This window comes from Geotrypetes seraphini, chromosome 14, assembly GCF_902459505.1.
Source record: "Geotrypetes seraphini chromosome 14, aGeoSer1.1, whole genome shotgun sequence".
NCBI lineage: Eukaryota > Metazoa > Chordata > Amphibia > Gymnophiona > Dermophiidae > Geotrypetes > Geotrypetes seraphini.
In genome coordinates this window covers 47,426,566-47,448,365 of record NC_047097.1, presented here as the reverse complement: position 1 = coordinate 47,448,365, position 21,800 = coordinate 47,426,566, and the positions used below count along the sequence as shown (strand labels likewise).

At 43.4% G+C, this 21,800-nt stretch overlaps 1 protein-coding gene across 3 annotated transcripts in view; it reads left to right on the top strand.

The window, feature by feature from the left end:
• Positions 1 to 21,800, top strand: part of MYZAP (myocardial zonula adherens protein) — a 174,744-nt gene that overhangs the window by 136,197 nt on the left and 16,747 nt on the right. The window contains exons 13-16 of one of the 3 annotated variants that reach the window (XM_033919898.1): positions 489 to 589; positions 2,629 to 2,670; positions 9,055 to 9,096; positions 9,178 to 11,940. In XM_033919898.1, coding sequence (XP_033775789.1) covers positions 489 to 589; positions 2,629 to 2,670; positions 9,055 to 9,096; positions 9,178 to 9,292 — 300 coding nt within the window. In that variant the 3' untranslated portion in view covers positions 9,293 to 11,940. Of the gene's footprint in view, positions 1 to 488; positions 590 to 2,628; positions 2,671 to 9,054; positions 9,097 to 9,177; positions 11,941 to 21,800 lie in introns of those variants that run through there. The other 2 variants (XM_033919899.1, XM_033919900.1) reach the window with 2 other exon arrangements.

Genomic DNA, 21,800 nt, shown 5'->3' with positions numbered 1-21,800 from the left:
TTGTGAATGTAGGGGGAATCTCAGCTTTTAAAGTGTTTCCAAGTAAATAATTTTCTGCCCAGTGATCTTTGCTGCCTCCCCCCCCACCCCAAAAAAAAAAAAAATACTCAGACAACTAAGGGGCTAAAAGGAAAACCACTTCTTAGCTGGTACAGACCATCTTCCATCCTCACAAAGTCTGTGTGCTACTATTGCAGTGTCCCGAGGACCAGCAGGCCACGATGAACAGGGGATCCAAACCTGGATTCCTGGAGAACACAGTGCTGAGCCACTTCCAAATTAGTTTGCTTCTTTTACCATGGAATAGCACTTTAACAGGAAATAATTCTGCAGTTGTAACTTGAAGTAATATTCTTCTTAACTTTGTAACAATAGTTTTATGAAAGGTTGGGGTGTAATACAAAATAAAAATCTACTGTAAATTTATTTTGTTGAAGTATTCAAAGAAACCGGCTAAAAGCTCTACTAAGACCAACATTGTTTTGCAGAATAATGAATTGCAAGATAAACTGGACTATTTAAGAGGACTCCAGTTAAAAAGTGATGTAGAAACCCAAGACATTGGAATATCCTGTAATCTAACCAAGAGGTATGGTTGACTTTTTCATATTTCTTGTAAATGATAAATTCTCTTCAACTCTGCTGTAGAGTTCATTGTTTCTCTGTGTTAAGTGGAGTGATGCACAGTAGTTCCACTTCTGAATTAGTTCATTCCGGAAATCAATGTAAAGTTTAGGATCTTTTGTTATTAGTGTTCCAGAGGCAGCTGCGGTTCATAGTGTAAGCCTAGTTAATGCAAAAGCAGATGTAAAAAAAAAATAGGGAATTGATTAGCTAGATAATTCTTTCAAACCTGGATTTTCAGGGTTATGCACCTATTGTGAAACCCTGCAGCTAAATCTTGTAACCATGCTTTTTGATTAATAAGATAGGCGTGTGATAGTCACGTGGGACCTCTTAGAGAAAGAAAAAGATAATGGTTACTGTGGATGGGCCATTTGGCCTTTATCTGCCATTATGTTTCTATATTTCTGTGTTAATCGTTATATATTGTTCAGGCTTTAGATTGTAAATACCATGTTGCTGACCTGTTGATTCTAGGTTTTATTATACAGTTATAGGCATAGCTGTAGTATTTGCTTGTAGCAAGTTGCCAGGTATACTTTCCCCCCATAGGTATACTTTCCCCCCATAGGTATACTAGATAGGTTTAGGGCCTTTCCATTCCCTCTGGGTCAGCTCATGACTCTGTGTGGCCCTTTTGTCACATCATCGCTGCTGCATACAGACTAGAGAATGACACGGTGGCTGTTACCCATGGCTAGCAGTGAGTAACCTGCTAATACGGTGGGTGGGGGGAGTGCTCACTGTGGGCAAGAGGCCAAGGCCATCCACTGCCCCGTGGAGCGGTGAATGGCCTTGTCCCCGCAGTTAAGGGAGGGAACATGCGTGGTCACTTATCGCGCGCGGCCCCCCTCCCTCCTACCTAGCGAATCTATCTCCCTCCCCCCCACCTTCGTGGCGCGTTAGTAAAGTAACTTGCTGAAGCCAGCCGAGCCTGCCTGCAGTCGTGTGTGTGTGTGGGTGGAAGCTTGCGTCAGAGGAGAAGCTTCTGCCCACACACACGCTACTGCAGGAAGGCTCAGCCGACTTCAGCAAGTCACTTTACTAATGTGCCGTGAAGGTAAGGGGGAGGGAGGAAGATTCTTGTGCCACGCGAAGGGTGCTGAAGGGAGGTGAGGTGGCAAGAGGGAAGGGGTGGTGGGAAACAGAGAATGGGGAGAAGACACTGGAAGGGAAGAAGACAGAGATGCCAGACTATGGGCATCTATGCCAGACTATGGGAAGAAGATGGGTGCTAGACCAATTGTGGGGGGGGGGGGAAGGGAGAGGCACAGTAATAGAGCAAACGGAAGACGCTGAGAGAAGACAGACAGTGGATGGAAGGAATTGAATAAGAAGATGAGGAAAGCAGAAACCAGCCAACAAAGATAGAAAAAAAAATTCTATTTATTTCCTTTTTTTGCTTTAGGATAAAGTAGTATATTAGTTGTGTTGATAAAAATTTATAAACAAAGCTCTGCCAGCTGAACATCTCTTTCTCTAGTTCAGCAGCCAGAACTTTGATTTATAAAGAAGGAATAAGCTAAATATTGCAGTACTGAGGCTTGTATGGATGTTGCGGGGATAGTAGTCACGGGCACAATAGTGACAGGGACGGGGCGGGGACAGTGGTTGCGGGAATGGGGACAGGGCAGTGACAGGGACAAATTTTTTTCCCCCGTGTAATTCTCTAATATAGACAAAACTGGTGCATAATTTGTCATGTGAGTTTGCATTAAATTCTGAAAGAAACTCCAGCACAGCCATCTGTGATTGTGGTGACCAAATCTGCAGAAAGCAGGCCCTTTTGAATTTCAGTGCCTAAAGAATGTCACAGAAAACCACAATTATCCACAGCATTAAAATAAAAAATGTTTATAATGTGTTTATTTTCTGTAATATCCAACTACCCAAACTAGCTTGGTTCATTTGCATTTATATTGTACTTTTGACCAAAACACATTCCACAGCTATAGATTGTATCAAGTTATTGATGACGCCCTAAATTTGTTTTTCTCTGTGCAGTGATTTGCCTAAGGTTCTCCCTAGAAGCCACACTATCCTTCTGTAAGTTGTTATAATGAATAAGAAATGTTTGCCTGGTGTAATTTACAGGTCTTTGAAACTTTCTAATTCTAAAACATGCACCGTCAGAGTTATCTTTCTACAGATAACCACATACAGTAGTTCCCAACCCAGTTCTGGGAGCCCATTCAGCCACTTCAGTTTTCAGGATATCTGTAATGGATACACGTAGAAGCAGTGCATTCAAGTATATTTCTTGTGCAATAGGACTGGTAGTCATGATCAGCAGTTTAAACCCTCAGCCGCGAGGGTTGTAGAGAGCCATAAGAACAGCCTTACTGGGTCAGACCAATGGTCCATCATCAAGCCCAGTAGCCCAATCTCACGGTGGCCAATCCAGATCACTAGTACCTGGCCAAAACCCAAGGTGAAGCAATATTCCATGCTACCGATACAGGGCAAGCAGTGGCTTCCCCTTTGTCTTTCTCAATAACAGACTATGGACTTTTCCTCCAGGAAGTTGTCTAAACCTTTCTTAAAGCCAGCTACGCTATCCGCTCTTACCACATCGTCTGGCAACACGTTCCAGAGCTTAACTATTCTCTTGAGTGAAAATAAATTTCCTCGAATTGGTTTTAAAAGTATTTCCCTGTAACTTCGAGTGTCCCCTAGTCTTTGTAATTTTTGACGGAGTGAAAAATTGATCCACTTGTACCCGTTCTACTCCACTCAGGATTTTGTAGACTTCAATTATATCTCCCCTCAGCCATCTCTTTTCCATGCTGAAGAGCCCTAACCGTTTTAGTCTTTCCTCATACAAGAGGAATTCCATCCCCTTTACCATCTTGGTCGCTCTTCTTTGAACCTTTTCTAGCGCCACTATATCTTTCTTGAGATAAGGAGACCAGAATTTAATGCAATATTCCAGATGAGGTCACACCATGGAGCCCACTGTTTTGTTTTCATACTCCACCTCCCATCACTCTGAATGAACTCCACCCCCTCAGTCATACTCTGTACAAGCGAGGAATAGGGAACACGGCTGTTCTGCTCAAGTTTAATTTTTATTATTTTTTGGATTTTTTATTCAGTCAGAGGCTGCAGAGGATCCTAGTCACCCTGGAGCATCTCTGGCTGCAAGAAGATACAGACTCTTAGCGCTGAGATCTGTAACCCACAGGCACATGCCTCGCATGATTCCTGTGTGGCCGGTAGTTCTCAGAGCTCAGGGTGTGTACCCTTGGGAGCAGTCTCGCCCCAGGTTCATCCACAATGGGCTTGAGCGCAGACTGAGTGGTTCCCGTGGCATTTTTATCCAGGGTCAGGGCCAACCGTGTTCCTCCCCCCACAAGGTTGCACACGAGGTCAGGCAAGGCTTGGAGCTGCCTGGACTGGTGGTTGGAGCCACATTCCTTGATATTAGATCCTTAGTATGTGTCAAATTAGGATAAAAACTTGTACCAGAAAAAATGTGTACTGTAACTATGGAAAACTGTAACCTGTTAACTATATATTATGTATGTTAATCTGTAACCCATCCTGAGCTCTTTGGGAGGACAGTGTAGAAAATGAATTATATAATAGAGGAATGCCGTTACACATCTCCGAGTGGATAGTCCTGATGACTGATGCCAGTCTATTCGACTGGAGAGTTCATTGCGAGGGACGTCCGCAGCAAGGGCAGTGGTCCCCATCTCAGAGGAAGTGGTTGATCAATTGCTTGGAGCTAAGAGTGCCTAGAAGGAAGGGCAGTCAGAGTCTTCTCAGACAACACGACCGCAGTAGCCTGTGTAAACAGGCAAGGAGGCACCAGGAATTCACTGTTGAGCTTGGAAATTCACCTACTCTAGATGGGCAGAAGCTGATCTCTTGGCCATCTTGGCAGCTCATGTAACAGGGGGGTGGAGAATGTGCAGGTGGACTTCCTAAGTTGGTAGAACTTGGATCCCAGGGAGTGTCATAGGGCCTCTCGCTTAGTCAAGCGATGAGGGCATCCAAAGTTTCAACCTCATGCCTCATCATCCAACAAAAAGGTGGCTCATTTCTTAGCCAAAGGTACAAGCCCAGAAGTGCTGGGCTTTACACTGTGGTCCAAACCTGGCCTGCAGAGGAACTACTGTATATGTTCCTCCTGTGGCCAGTGATAAGCAGAGTGATCCTGGTAGCTCCAGATTGTCCAAAGCAGTCTGTGGTACGCAGACTTAGTACATCTGCAGAGGGACAAGGCTCTCAAGCTTTCTTGTCCATCCAAATCTTCTCTCACAGGGTCCCATCACCCTAGAGGATCCAGAGCACTTTGGTCCTTACAGCATGGCTCTTGAACATGAAGCCTTAAGCTGCTATAGGATATTCACCTGAGTTATTCACCTGGCTATTTACCTGTAAAGGCTATTTCTCCTGAGGTTTAAGAAGCAGTCCATGTTAGCGACCTATGCGAAAGCCTGGAAGTATTTCAAGAACTGGTGTGAACGACAGTGCTTGTACCAGTGTCAGTGAAACTTGACCTTCTGCAGGAAGATCTGAAGAAGGGCCTGACAGTTGGCTCTTTCAAGGTAAAGATAACAATAATAATAATTTTATTTCTTATACTAGTCTTTAAGCCGTTCATTTTTGGCTTCCTCCCCCTCCCCTTTCCCCTCCCTACCTTTTGCTTTTTTTCAACCCCCTTGCATCATCTGCTCCTTCTCCTGCGCAGGCCACCGGATGCAGAGAGGACGGGGCGGAGGGGGCTGCCGGCCGGGGCCAGCGGATGAGGAGCTAGGTGGCTGGAGAGGAGTAGCAGCAGCCACTGCCGATCGCAGCCTCTTGTTCCCGCCTTCACCCTTCTTATAGTTTTCTTCACCGATCCTTTGGAGAGCAGCCTGCAAGGTTCGCTAAAGCGGCTGGCAAACCTCAGCAGGCCGCTTTGAAGAGGACCGGTTAGCGGGAGGGAGGAATCGCTGGCACACGCCGCCTCCAGCTAGCGCAGGCGCCGTGAGGACTGGCACAGAAGCACACCTCATGCCACCAGGACTCACGGACTTTCGACAGCGCATGCGCGCTCTAGGGTTTTATTATTATAGATACCGCCAAAGCCATAATAGTTTGAGGTTTACAACAAGAAGTGCTGGACAATCGGGGAATAAACACAATTTAAAATCATCAGTACGTACATAAATGTGAAAGTAAAAACAGTAAAACTTTAACTTACAAATCGATTAAATAATTTGTTTTTAATAAGTTTCTAAAACTGAAGTAGGATGAGGAATGCATAATGATATTACCCAACCATTCATTTAATTTACCTGCCTGGAAAGCAAGAGTTCTATCCAAGAATCTTTTATCAGAGTACATGTTAGCAAGTGCTTATTGGCATCTAATCTGGATGTATCCAGATTTTTGAAGGGAGCCTTTCGTCCGCCCTCAAGTGCGACATCCTTTTTCATCTTGGAACCTTAAATCTGATCCTGTGGGCACTTGTGAAGGCCCCTTATGAGCCTTTGAAGGAGGTGTCCCTGATAGAGCTCACACTTAAGACATTTTTTATTAGTGACTGTGATGTCAGTGAGAAGTGTGTCAGAGCTGCAGCCTATTCTGCAGGGAACCCTTTCTTTGCATCTCAGAGGCTAGTGTCTTGATTCAAGTGGTCCCTTCCTTCTGTAGGCTGTGTCCAGTTTTCACATGAATCAAGAGATGCAACTCCCAGCCTTCGCACCTATGGGAGTGAAGAAAGCAGATAGTGTGTTGAACATTCTGGATGTGTGACAAATTTTGATTTATTACTTGAAGGTGACCAACGAGTTTCAGCTGTCTGATCCCCTCTTTGTGCTTACGAGTGCAGGATGTCGGGGGAGACCAGCATCTAAAGCAACCATATCCTAGTAGATCAGGATGACTTGACCTATATTGGAAGCGGAAAGCAGTCTCTAATGGCAGTGAAAAGTGCACTCCACTTCAGCGTTGCATCCTCTTGGGCAGAGTCTAGAGCAGACTCATCTGCAGAGATTTGCAGAGTAGCCACTTGGTCCAATCTCCACACATTTACTAAATTTTACAGGATGGATGTGGCAGCTGGGCTGGACACCACTTTGGGGTACTCCAGTACTGGCAGCAAACTCATCTGTCCCAGCCTAGGAACTGGGGACTGCTCTGATGGTCAAGACTAATGTTCTGTTGCAGAAGGAAAGATTAGGTTCTTACCTTGGTAATCTTCTTTCTTGTAAACAGGAATGGTAGTGTTGACACCCACCCTTTCTGATATACACTTGCCTGTTTTCTGTTTCAGACATGCATGCTTAGTCAGATGTCTTGTTTTTATCGCCTGCCTGATGGGGTCAGGCATGAAGAAGAATTCACTTATAAAAGCAACTGAACTATTGATGCAGATGGCACGCGGGTAGATGGTTCTTTTTATTATCAGATTGTTTGTTTTATTTAGTTGTGGTTAATCAGTATTGTTCCTTAATGTTTGCATTTAGAGCAGAACAGACTTATGTAGTTTCCCCTCTCCCCAGTTCATGCCTTCTGTGTCCAAAAACGCATTCCCTCCCCCACTTCAGCATCTCTTTCCCTCCATTCCTCCATCCTCTCTTCCAAGTTCATGCCTTCTGTGTACAAAAATGCACTCCCCCCCACCCCTTCATTTGAGTCCAGATAGCAGCAGGGGTTGGAGGCAGCCTGCAGCACGCCATATGTAGTCGACCCAGAAGTCTTCCCCCGAAGTCAGAGCTGGCAATGGCTGAGGTGTCAGTTGGAAGGGGGTAGATACTGGATGTAGGAGGTGAGAGGAGATAGACTGTAGATAGAAAGGGGGAGGGATCAGACACACTGGATGAAAGGGGAAAGATAACAGACAAGCTGGAATGCCTGGGGAGAGAGAAAAAGACAGATGATGGATGTAAAGAAAAGGTGAGGGGAGGAAGACATTGGATGGAAGGGAGGAAACAGAAAGATGGGCAGACACTGAATTGAAGGGAGAGAAAGAGAAGAAACAGATGCTGGGCAAAAGCAGGAGAGAGAGGGGCAGATGCTGGATAGAAGGAGAGAGAAGGGTGGACGATGGATGGGGTGACAGAGGGGGCAGAAAGGAGGAAGAGAGGAGACAGATCAGATGCTGGGCAGAAGCAGGAGAGAGAGGGGCAGATGCTGGATGGAAAGAGGAGGAGGGGCAGATGCTGGATGGAAAGGAGAAAGAGAGAGAGAGAGAGAGAGAGGGCAGATGGTGGATGGAAATGGAGGAGAGGGAAGATGCTAGAGAAAAAAGAGAGAGAAAGGACAAATGCTGGATAGAAGGGGAGCAGAGAGAGAGGGGAAATGCTGAATGATGGGAGAGAAAGATGATAGAATTAGTGACAGACTAGGAAATAAGAAGTGGAATAAGAGAGCCAGAGTGAGGGAAAAGTTTTGGTAGTCAGAGCAGACCATCCAAGCTCACGGGGCTTCAGAAAGCTGGATCATTCTGGTAGCGGCAGAGCAGTTTTCATCCTCGCTTGCTGCAGTCAAGATCCCTGGTTGCAGCTCCTTGCTGGATTTTTGAACTTCGGCTCAGCAGCCCTCGGCATCCACCGACCGATCCTCACTCAGCTCTGAGCCACAGATCGCGGCTCATGCACAGAACCGGGCCGGTGAAGTTAGCGCATTTCAGGTTTGTTCCGGGGGGGAGGGGTGGAGGAGGTATGACTCTGTCCGCCCATTCTAGCCTGCACGTTACACCTCCCCACAAATCCAGCAACAGTCTCTGTCATGTAGGCATGGAGATCTCAGCATGTAGGCACACTGAGTCTGTGTGCCTACGTGCTGATGATCACTGCCTACATGACAGAGACTGTTGCTACTGATTCGTCAGGACTTGGGAGCTCAGCTTGGTTGCCGGACCGGAAATTAGGTACGCCTCGGGATAGGAACTCCAGGTCCATCCCCATGGGAGTACCGTCAGCCTTGGAGGGGTCCCCATGGGAGTCCCGTGGGCCTGGGAAGGGTCCCTGTGGGAGTCCCATCGACCTAGAGGGATCCCCGTGGGATTTCCGCGATTCCCGTTCCCATGCAGACCTCTACTTTGGTACCGACTGAGAGTGTGGAGCTCATTCTAGAGTGATGGGAGGTGACGCATAAAAAGAAACAGTGGACTCTCTACATCCCTCACAACTAATGGGATTTTAACCCGCTGGACAAGACTATCATTCCTGTTTACAAGAAAGAAGATTAGCAAGGTAAAAACCTAATCTTTCCTTCTGAAGGGTGGAGTTTTGCGTTTTCATATATGTTTGTCAAAGTTCAAATGTGTATTTTTATGCCTACTGGTCGCACGTGTGAAAGCCATTTTATAAGGGAAAATATGCATTATAGTACTTCCTCTTTATAAAACTGGCGCTTTTTTCTACATATACTGTATGTATCCACTTATGTGACTTATAATATTCTAAATGCTGTTTCTTTTCCTCTGTGTAGTAATTTGCCTGAGGATCTCCCTAAAAGCCCCACTTCACCTATGTAAGTTGGACAATTGGTATGAAGAATTTTCTGTTGACCACCTTCTGAGTAGGTGTTTTACTTTCTCTCATCTCTCAACAGAACAAATGGTGAGAGTATAAATAATGGAACCTGGGAATTTTCCAGCCCTGCACAGAATTCTAAAACTCCATATATGAGGACCCTGCAGTTGAGCATGAAAAATATTGAATCTTGAATGGAGCAAATGTCTTGGCCTTCAGCAACTTGACATCCAAAAGACATTTTTTTAATCAGGACTAAACCTACGTAACACATCTGCTGGGATCCCTTGGCAACTTGTTCAAAAATGCAACATGTTTGGTAATGGGATATCTGATATTGCCACTTCAGACTTTCGTTGCTTAAGGAAGCTGGAATTTATTGTCAGCAATGAAGATGCAATTAACAGTATACCTGCCCTGAAAAAAGTGGATATGCTTTTCAAACTGCATTTTATGCATGAGCTCTAGAATGGTCTGTAATATATAGCACAATTACATTTTCAAATTGAAATTAAAAAGAATCTTGCATTTATAGTGCAAGGATACACTGTTATTAACTACTAACTTCTGGTATGTGTGCCTAGAGCTTAGTAACGCAGCCTGTTTGTAAGGTTTGCAACATTTTGAGACATAAAAGACTGCGGCTTATGCTCACCTACAGTACCGAACCTCTTCAGTTTTTGCCCCCTATTGGCTTATGGATGTAGCATGAGCTGTAAAATTATTGCAGTACTGCAGTAGAGTGCTAAAGGTTTGCAGTTGTCTACTCCCCAGGGAATTGCTGTAGTAATCCACTGCAATTGCCCTAAGTTGATGATGGGACACTGAAGCATTCTGTGGATTACTGGCAGTTTTAAACCAGTTTTTACCAGTGCCAGTGCCAGAGACTTTATATATGGGTATGATACAATAATGTATATTTTATCAAAGATATATACAAATATGTGAGAGACTTTCATAGTAACTTTATATAACACTTTTGAGGGTTCTAATGAGTGCTGTTTCCATATTACAATTTTTACTTTTTCTGGGTATAGAGCAGGAGATTTAAAAAGATAACATTAGCACAGCCAGTGCAAATCTTGGCTGCATTTAAAGCCTTGATGGGTAGGAGTAGGGCAGAGTCGGGAAGGTGAGTTGGATTGGGAATTATGGGGAATGTGGGTTGTGTTCTTACATTACATCTATGAGCAGGTAGTGCTGAGAGGGTCAGCTGCTTTGTCTGATCTTGGCAGCCTCTGTATCCTATAGTAACCTTGCTGTGGTTTGTGTTCCTCTGGCACGGGCTGCCTGTTCATTGTCTACTCCCTGTGTGTGGGGAAGGGGAGGAGGGAGGACCTGGGGATGAAGATTTTTCAGGTCTTATTCAACTATACTGTATTTTTATTAAAAACCCACTCTGATTCATTGTTTGTTCTCTCAGGATTTCTGCAGCTGGCATCATGCTTGTTGTAGGTTTCCGGGTCTCACTGTGTCAGATTGAACCAAAGTTTCAGCCATCATGCTGTCGTTTTTTTCAGGGTGTGCTGCGAGGTCTGCAGTTTGTATTTATATAGTAGGTCCTCAAACCTGATTGGTTGGGGCTTGATGTGAATGAGGCAGGAAAGTCAGTTGGTCACAAATTTTGGTCTCTTTTTCTCATAGAATGGAAAAGTCTGGCACCATCTAGTCACTTGTAAACCTATTGGGGAACTGATGATGATTTATGTGTTACATTTTTAAAATTATGAATTGGTTTGTAAATAAAGCTGTGACCAAGTTTTGACGCCAGAAACAAAGCCTTAATGTGGATGTAGTGGTGCAGTTGTACAGTACGAGCTCTTCTTTAGAATCTTGACACTATTTTCAGGTCTGGTACTTCTGCTCTGCAGTGGCAGAAGGAAGCAAGTCCAGTCTGGCTGATTATGGGAAAATGTTTTTGTTTTTTTTTAATCTTGCTTGGTTTCTCTGCAGTGAAATTTTACCTCTTTTGCCTCTGAAATAGTGGGGATCCTAACAAGGCTGTGCGTTTTGATGGGACATATATCCTAGATTACAGATAAGCTCTTAACTTAGCTTTAAGCATAAGTGGACTTATTTCCTTCTGCTATTGCAAGGCAGTACTGACTGACAAATGGACCCTCAATGGATATTTTTTGGAAGCAACTTGTGGCGCTCAGGAGCAGGAGGGGAACATTTTAGTTCTTGACCTGCACAAGACCTCTGATTATAGAAGGCAACATGCCTTAATCTTCTGTAAGTGCATATTATATACAATAGCATCACTATAAACGTGTATAAAAGCATTTTAGTGTAGTCAACATTTGAATCTGCTATGTTGAAGCATTTCCTTAACTAGAATGTTTTTTTAATTATTTTTGTAATGCTGGGGGGAAGTAACATTTTGCAATTATTGATAGCTATAAGAACATAAGAATTGCCGCTGCTGGGACAGACCAGTGGTCCATTGTGCCCAGCAGTTCGCTCATGCGGCAGCCCTTAGGTCAAAGACCAGTGCCCTATTTGAGTCTAGCCTTACCTGCGTACGTTTTGGTTCAGCAGGAACTTATCTAACCTTGTCTTGAATCCCTGGAGGGTACTTTCCCCTATAACAGTCTCTGAAACATCATTTTTGTCTTATTTTGAAACTATAGACCAGTTCTGCATTCTTCTGTTCTCTGTTCCGTGAGCCTGTGCATCCATATGGAACTAGACAAGGGGGAAGATTTTCAGAACATAAGTGAAGTATATGAAAACTGTATTCTTGTTTGTGAATATTTACTGTATTTGATGCATAATCATCAAAAATGTTTGATGAAAAAGAAAAATAATATAAAATCTAACGAATGTCTTACTTCAAAAATATAAATTCAGTTTCTAAATCCTTCACTGCATCTTACTACATCTGCCCTGTGCCCCAAACTGGCTACATCTTCCAAAAACTCTTGTGAAGCACCATGTCTTTACTTGCTTACAAAAACACAAAGCTCTTTTAGAAAGCAACCCCCCCCCCCCTCCCCGCTATACAATTATCAATCCTAGCAGTAATAATGGCATGAACCAAAGTTTTTTAATTCAGATGTTGGAATATAAGCCTGCAGCCATTTTAGGAGTCTGGGCAATGCCAAGGATGATCTGATCTCTCCCCAAATGAATTTCCAAAGTTAGATTTTCATCTAGCAAAACATCCAGACTACAGGCCTACTTATGACATGTTAATATTTTTTCTTCCCCCAAAATGGGGCAATCATTAACTTCCTCATCACTCTGTTATACTATAACACTGTCTTACCTGGGTTCAGACTTACTTGATAGACCCCAACTAATCTGCTGTCATCTCCAGGCAATTCCATTTTTGTATGTCTGACTTATCTCTACCTACAGAAATCCTCACTTGAATATCATTTGTGTAGATATGGCAAGAGATACCATAAGACAAAATAAGAGATACTGATGGATGTAGGTAGATGTTAAATAGCAATGGCAAATAACATTAATCTTTGAGGAAGGCTGCATTTAGAGACAACAAATCTGACTTCCTATGCAAACAGCATACGATTCCTTACAGATGGGTTGTGTACCCCAATTTGCGAGTTGTATTGAAGAAGGCATCAATCATTTTTCTTAGCTCCACCTCCTTGCCTTCCTGGGCAGTATCCTCTCTCTTCAGTTTTAACTTCTACAAGCAAGTTGAAAAAGTGTCTCTTCCTCTGTTCTGCACTAGATGGGGTATTAATTTGCTGATCTTTTTCGAGGCTTCCCTGATCTAAAAGGTTCCCAGTAGTCCTGGGACAGCTCTACCTGGAAGAAGGGTAAAACAATATCTGTAGCCAGGAGGGGGGCCACACTTTTAAATGCACACCTGCCTGGCTGTCCTGCTCTAACACTTGGAGCTCGGGATAGGTTGTCTGGGAGCAGTGCTTGCCCCTGCACAGTCGGGTGCTTGAGCACAGGCTGATTAGACCCCATGACTGGCTGGGAGGTTTGGCAAAGGTTAGCTGCATTCCCTCCCCTCCCTCCAAAAAAAGAAATTGTGTGGGAGCATGAGGGGGTCGAGGGTTTCAGGTTTTGGAACCTGAATAAAAGACAGCCCAAAAAGACAAGCCGCTGGAGCTACCCTTGCTTGCCTGAGGTAGAAATTCCTTCTCAATTTCCAGTTGTAGTGAAGCTACCAGAGAAGCTAATGCAAGCACACCACATGGCAGTTCTGCGTACAGCTCATTACTGTCTATGGAGAAAATCAGGGTGGTTCAGAAATCTGCAAAACTAAGGTTTTCTGGGGTTATCTCGAGGGTCCCCCACCTCTAAAATCCTATTTTCAGCATTTTTAAACCTTTAGTTTTACTTCCACGGGCTGTTTCTAAGCACTAAAACACTGCTGTGGCAGCCATCTTGGATTTCTCAATTTTGTTTTAAAAGCCTCTATCTGCCTCAAAAACACCTCAATTTTGATTTAAATTTATTGCAATTGACTCAGGTGGTTTTAACCCTATATCGTTCGAAGTTTGTGTTGATGGGCTTCTGAGGAGCATCCATGCACCGTAGGGCACACAAGGCGGTGGGAGGGGTGGGAGCCTCTGGTCCCTCTGGGTCATTAGTTGCAGAAAGCATGAGAGCTGGGTCTCAAAACACTGTTAGAGCCCCTAAACCGTGGCTATGTGTCACCAGTGAAGCACTGCTGTGTGGAAGCACCTGACACTGAGAAGAAGTGAATTTCAGACTGGCAGAGGTCCTGGGAGGATCCTGGTCAGGTCTTTGACTCCAATTTTGTGAATATGATGTATGCAGCCTACCAAAAAATATAAATGAACACCTATAGGATTTCAGCAGGAAGGTGCACAGAGTGCTACCTCCTTGGGGTGAAGCCCCCTCACAGTCTGTGGAGCTGCAGAAACCAAAGGTCAAGTCAGAAAAGGACTAGGATGATTTGGGGTCGGACACTATATGCTATTGATCTCCAAGAAAACAACATCTTTGGAGGATTCTGTTTACAGTTTAGGGCAGACAGCCAGGTATCAGTGGTAACCAGGGAGAGGTTCCTAAGATGGTGAAGACTTTTCAAACCATCTGATTTAACTGAAATTATTACAGTTTCCTTGCGGGAGTTGGATCTAGAGTCCCCATAGGTCTCAGCTGCTCAGCTTTCGCTATTAAACAGTACCAAATCACAGCCCAGTCCATGTGCTTCTCTTCTCACCCAGAGATTACCAGGATGATAATGGAGCATTGGGATGCACTAGAAGGTCCCTTAATGGAGGGCAAGGGTGAAGAGAAAATTGTATCCCATGGCTTCAGCATTTCAGCAATTGTTTACACCACCTAATGTGGATTTGCTGGTAGCATAGGTTACTAAACGAACTTCACTGACTAGTGAATGGGGCGTGATCCAGAAGGATAGCAGAGGGGATTTGGTCCTCCAAAGGCAATTTGAGGCACTGACTTTAGACCTTAAGGCAGCGGTCACTGCATCTTTTGTGGTGCAAATCTGCCACAAAATACTATGCCAGAATCTGAGCGTGGAGGGAGGCAGTTTGCCCCCCAGTTGTCCTGGCAGGGTTGGATTATATGGCTGACGTTATCTACGATTTGCTCAGAGTTATGAATAAAGTCTCAGCTTATACAGTCTCCGCCTGTGGAATGTTTTGGATCAGAGAGTGGGTGGGAGATTCAGCATCTAAAGCTACTTTGAGCAGAATCCCCTTTAATGGGCAAATGGTCTTTGGCAAAGGACTGGATGACTTGATGACAAGTGTAACAGTAAATCACGAAGATCAGGCAGTTCTTGTCATGATTCCTTTTTTGGCTACAGAAGACCAGTTATGGGTCTATGGAAGCTATGTCACAAAGGTCCTATCAAAGATCTAGACAAAGGTTCAGTAGCTCCATAGAGTCGTGGGTGATACTAACAATGGATGCCAGTTTCTACGATTTGGGGGGGAGGGGGGGTCATTGCAAGGGTCACCCAGTGCAAGGCCGATGGCTACATCGCAGAAAATATGGTCCAAAAACAGACTAGAGTTGAGAGCCATTCAGTTAGCTTTCTGCTTTTTCCAGCAGTGTCATATGTCAACAGGCAGGCAGAGTAGTTCTCTGAAGCTGGAAACTCAATTGTTTCAGTGGGCAAAAGTCCACCAGCAGGTGATGTAGCGGGAATGGACAATGCTCAAGCCACTTAACCCTGGATCCAGTGGAATGGGCACAAAGAGAGTTCAATTGCATTGTAAGATGGGGGGCGGGAAGACAAAAAGAGAAGCCCCTGAGTTTTTCAGTTGAAGATTTGGATTAGGAAGCGTTGGAATGGATGCTCTCGTACAACTTTGGCCAGCAAGAGAATTGCTGTACAAACAGTGGCCGATGATAGGCCGAGTCATTCACAGAATAGCGACCCATCAGGGATTAGTAGTCCTCGTAGCCCTGGATTTTATTTCCTACTGAGGTAGATAAATTATTGAATGCCGCTTGTATTTATCTGTTGCTGAAAAGATCATGTAGAATCTAGTGTAATACCCAATATTCTTGATGATTTTTCAAAAGATAAGACTTTTCCAGAGTCTACAAAAATATTATTAGGAAGTTTCAGACAATCAGGCCATAAGCACAACAATTTAGTCTTCACAGAGTTTAACTTCATCATGGTCAGAGTTTACCACTAACAATCTGGTAATTAATACAAGAACAATATTAGCGGCTAAGTTATTTAAATCTGGACTAACTTCTTGTAGTATAAAAATATCTGCATATGTAAAAAGAATTCACCTGGACCTAAAGAGAACACTTAATGACGTCATGTAAACATTAAAAAGGATGGGGGACAGTGGAGATCCCACAGTCAAGAAGGATTGGAGAAGGGCTTGTCAGTTGAATCTCTTAAAGTTCAAGTAACTAGTCTTTCATGCTTCCAGGCCAGAATAGATTGAGCATCTCTAGCATCTCATCCAGATGTTTCCAGATTCCTGAAGGGAGCACTGAGGCTCTCCTCCAGTGAGGCAGCCGCTTCCAATGTGGAATCTTAATATTGTATTACAGGCCCTCAGAACCTTTATCAGAAGCTTCTATCATAGATCTGTCTGTGAAGATGGTGTTTTTGGTCGCAGTCACTTTGACTAGGAGGGTGTCTGAGCTGCAGGCATTATTGTGCAGAGAGCCTTTTCTCAGATTCAGGGAAGCAGGCGTGTCCTTGTGCACTGTGCCTTCCTTTCTGCCTAAGGTGGTTTTGGCATTCCATGTTAATCAGGAAGTAAGGTTACTTGTGTTTCAGCTAGAGGTCTGCACGGGAACGGGGATCGCGGGGATCCCGCGGGTTCCCCCCCTGGCCCACGGGACTCCCACGGGGATGCCCCCTGACCCACGGGACTCCCACGGGGATGCCCCCTGACCCACGGGACTTCCACGGGGACGCCCCCTGGCCCACGGGACTCCCACGGGGATGAAAACAGCCTACCTAAATTCTGACGATGCAGGCGTGCAGCTTACAAGTCCGGCGTCGCGGCGGGAAATAGCCATGCTGAGCAGTGAGCTCAGCACGTACACAGATGAAAGCCTTGCTTGCTGATTGGTCCGGCGGCCCGCGGTCCGGCGGCGCCCGGATACTGAGGAGGGAGTTAAGCGTGAGTGCTGGCCAGCGCTCAGATTGGAAGGGAAGGCAAACAGTGCTGATAAGACGGTGCAGTACAGAGAGGAGGGAGACTGGTCTTTTTGCCTTGCTCGTGGGGCAGGAAGGGGATGTGGCAAAGATCCCACTGGGCTGGAGCGACAAGCGGTTTGTGCCTGCCTTTCCACAAGAGGAGATCGGCTTCCTTGGTCGGTTGCTGGTCTGCGGAAGGCAGGAAGAGCAAATACACAGACTTTTTTTTTTTGGATGGCATTTTTCATCCCCTGAAGTGTCGGGCTAATCAGATTTCCTCTCCCCCGACGTCAATTCTGCCGTCGGAGAGGAAGTTCCAGCCAGCCAGGCAGCGATTGGCTGGCCCAGAACTTCCTCTCCGACGGCAGAATTGACGTCAGGGAGAGGAAGGCTGAACGGCCCGGTAGATTGTGAAGGCAACGGCAGAATTGACGTCAGGGAGAGGAAGGCTGATCGGCCCGGTAGATTGTGAAGGCAACGCGAGTCAATCACAGAGCCTGGGATGGGCTCCGTGATCAACTCACTTTGCCTTAGCGATCTACCGGTTGATCGCGATCGACCTATTGGGCACCCCTGCTCTAGAACTTCTATCTCCCAATGGATTCATATGGCAATCTCCTTGGCATACATTGGCTGTGGTAAACAGCTTGCAGTGGTCTTGAAAGCTCACTCTTCTAGAAGTGTAGCTTCTTGGACAGAGTCCAGGGCAGTGCCGCCTGATGAAATTTGCAGGGCAGCCACATGGTCCATTCTTCATACCTTTAAGAAGTTTTACAATAAGGACATGTTAGCACAAGTGGGCATGGCCTTTGGGTCCTTGGTGCTTTTTGTAGGCTCACCTGTCCCACCCTAGACCACTCTGGTATGTCTCATCCATAAGGAATCATATACAGTTTGCACAGGAAGGAAGGAAGGATTATGTTCTTATCTCGATAATCCTCTTTCTTGTAGAACAGCATACAATTTCTTATGCCCCGCCCTGTCAGAAATGGATACAGACTTCATTGAATAATAGTCTGGGTTGAATTTCCAGTGGCTTGTCTCATGGCATTCAAAAGAGAAGAAGAGAATTATTGTAAGGCATTGGATTAGAGTTCACTGCTCGCTGCATGCTGCTTTCACAGAGCTGTACAATTGTTAGTACTGTTGCACTCAGGTAGGTGGCGAGTTGGTTCCACCTTTAGTTTTGTAATTGCAATGTTTGTTACTCTGCTTATAGGAACAAAAAAACAGCAATGTTATCATTTCCTCTTTTAGGGGTTATCGCTTGCTTTGGTACAGACTGAAGAGGGAGATGAGGAGATGAAGCTGAGAAAAATGATTGATTACCTTCTAAAATCCAACTCATGAGTCGGTGTACACAACCCATCAGTAAGGAATCATGCTGTTGTACAGGAAAGGGGATTATCGAGATAAGAACCTATTACTTCCTTCTCAGTACACAAATATATGTTTTGCATTCTGCCCAAGAGATAACTCTATCACTCCTGTATCTCTCAATCAACCCAGTAACATTACATGATTAATAGTTAAGTCCAGAAATATCAATAGGCTCCCTTTTATCAGTTTCCATGTAAAGTTGTTCATCCTCATCAGAGATACCAAGAGTTACCATTCCATAATCCCTAAAGAAACCAGACTGAAAAATATGCATGCAATAATTGTTCACATATTCTAAAAGTCTATTAAAAATGGGACAATAGAATAAAAATTTTATTCCCTCTGATGTTTTTAAAATGGGTTCATTACAACTTGTTTCAATTCACAAGGCATCTTTCTAGTTTGTAGAAAGAAATTTACTACTTGAACTAACAATGGTAGTATTACTTAGTAAAGGGATCAATTCAGCACAAGATATTTTTATAATATTTAATATAGTACTCGATTTGGTACCTGGAATTGTAACTACAAACTTTTGTCCAGTATACTAACATTATTAAATCCTCTTTATTAACATCTTACCTTCTTGATCAAAAGAGGGACACATAAAATCAATATTTGCCTGAAAAACTACTGTTACTACTATTATTTCTATAGCACTACCAGACGTACACAGCACTGTACAAAAGACAACAGTCTGTGGTGAAAAAGACACAAAAATTATCATGACATTTTCTTCTTATGCCATCTTCATTGGTCAGTTCTGGACTTTTCAAAACAAATCTTTGGATTGAGTACCCGATTCAGATAATTAGGATTAGGTGTAATTTTTCTTTGCTCCTGCTCCATGCGGAGCCACGATCAGAAAATGTGCAAGTTCCCAGGGCAGTCTCATGAGTTTTTACGGTCTCACAAGATTGCCCCAGGAACTTGCACATCATTTCTGATTGTGGTTCCACATGGGGCAGAAGTGAAAAAAAATTGCTCCTGCCCTGCTTCACTGCTAGATCACCAGGGTTCAAATGTTATGATGGAGAGGGGGCCAGGAGAAGGGAGGGAAGTGGGGTGGTTAACAGTTGGCTGGGACAGAACCCGGGAAGGATCGCTCCTGTCCAGGCTCACCGCAGGACCACCAGGGCTTAAGGCAGGCCCATAGGAGGCCTGCAATGGGTCCGGGAGGTGGGAGGGAAGTGGTGTGGTTAACAGCTGGCCAGGACAGGATGCGGGAAGGATCATTTCTATCCTGGTTAACTGTTGGACCACTAGGGCTTAAGGCAGGCCCACTGGAGGCATGCATTGGGTCCGGGGGAGGGGGGGCAGGGAAGTGCACAGACTTAAGGACCCAAATATAAACCAAGACTCCTATTTTGGGTCCGGAAATCTCAGTTTATATTCAAGTATATATGGTATTCAAATTTGTGCAAGTTTAATACAAAATTTGCTAATGCAGTCTTACCGGACAAATAAAGTTCAGTTGCATTTTACAAGGTTATTGCACAATCAACTTGTACATTTTTAAATTTTGTGATGCCATTAAATGATACTTGTCTTTTAATGATAACATCTCTACATCAGAGGCTACAATAAACAAATGATTTCCTGAAACAGGGATAAAGTGATGTGGTATCTATCTTAGTCTATTTTCAAAATAATGAAGAGAAACAAAAAACCATAAGTAATGCCCTTTTTATAGGACTAACCTAGTACATTTTTTTTGGCTAGCTTTCAAAGGAAGTACTTCCTTTGGATCAGAAAAGGCCTGTGTCTTGTTTTTCTGATTCAAAGAAGGTATTGACTTCAAAAGCTAGTCAATATATATCCTAAAGTCTAGTGAAAAAAAAAAAAAGGAATCTTATTTCTTTTTGTTCTGAAACAGGGAGTGTCATTTTAAAATCTGATAGAATCTAAACTACTGAATAACAAAATACAAAACCTCTCTTCCCAATTCCCACCAGAAAAATGTGTATTAATCACGCCTCTTATGTTTACTTATGTTATGTCTGAAGAGGGTAGATTTAAAAAAGTGCTTTGTGAAATTTGTTTTGTTTGAAATGCACTGCTTTTTCAGTTTTAGAGACTCTGATGAGTATTTGCTTCAGATATTCATAGTGTAAAACACCATGGAGGTATTTTAACTAATCATATTACTCCATTAACCGACAGACCTTCTACCTCTTAATTCCTATATCGTACTGCTGGGTGCATAGTTAAACAACAATGGGAGAATCATGTTGTGGGACAAAAGGGAGCATTCTGCTAGCACTGTTTTTATAATTCCTAAAGTATTTGTAATAAAGCATCTACACATGAAAAACCTTATAAGTGCTCTGAAGTATGTTAAGATATGTATGTTGGAGCCTGTGCCTTGTTAGATGGCCAGGCTCTCGCTATACTCTTCTCACAGTCATCTTAACAAATAGAAGAGTTAACCTCAGCATGTGTTAATTTACTTTAAAGTGCCTAAATTGTATTAGTTTTAGGTGCTTATAAACAATTTTAAAATGTGCTGGAAGGCATATTGCTAATTCCAGTAGCAAGCCCATGTTCTAATGAAACAAAAGATTTTCAACTTACCTTTCTGCTGTGTTTGCGAAAAATAAATATTAGTAACAAGTACAAGTACAGCATTATATCATTGGGGAGAATGGAATAGAAAATGAATTAAATAAATATACTGCCTGTATTCAAACGGATGTATTCAAGGGATGTGCGCACTGGAGAATATAAATTGCTTTGTACTGCAAAATTTATTTTTTAACAAGTGCACTATTTTTCAATATCATCAGGCTGTAACAATGTTAAATATTTAAAAGCAATATTTTCATATCAAAATACTGTAACATTTGCAATATATTGTATTAAACACTTATGTATATGCTACTTTACTGTAGATGCTACACCATCACTGACATAGTCTGTTCCTGCATGATAGTTCGAAAATAATGGTTACTTGAAATAATAAAAAAAATTTTCACCAGTTTTGGCAAAAATACTTTGTGTTAACATCATGTAGAGCTAAAATAGACAGAGTAAAAAATATAGATTAAATATTTGTATGTAGGTAAATATAGATATATGTAATAGCAGTCTGCTTGTGCAAATAATGAAAGCAAAATGCCAGAATTAGGTGATTCCTTTGGCTCATTGCCTTGTCTTCAATTGTTGTCTTTGGCGGCAGAACCCTTGAACAGGAAGAGTCGCTCTCTTGTTACATTTAGGATGCTGCTTTGAGGCACAATAACTCAATACAGAAAGCTATTTTGGCCTTTAGCTACAGAAGACTTGCACGGTCTGTGTCTGTATATGGCCATTTGGTGGAGAATGGGCTGGGGAGGGCTTCAATGGCTGGGAGGGTGTAGATGGGCTGGAGTAGGTTTTAACAGAGATTTCGGCAGTAGGAACCCAAGCACAGTACCGGGTAGAGCTTTGGTTTCTTGCCCAGAAATAGCTAAGAAGAAAAAATTAAAATTAAATCAGGTTGGGCAGACTGGATGGACCATTCGAGTCTTTATCTGCCGTCATCTACTATGTTACTATAATTTTATGCATTTATTTTTCCCTAAAACAAAACCAACAAAATAAGCCTTGAAACTTACAAATAACTTTTCTTTGCAGATTGCCATATTAATTAAATGTGTCTAATTTCCACTCAGTTTCTTTAAAGTTCCTAATGTGTGTTGCATGTTTGTGTACTTTTTCCTCTAAAAGACTGAACAGAA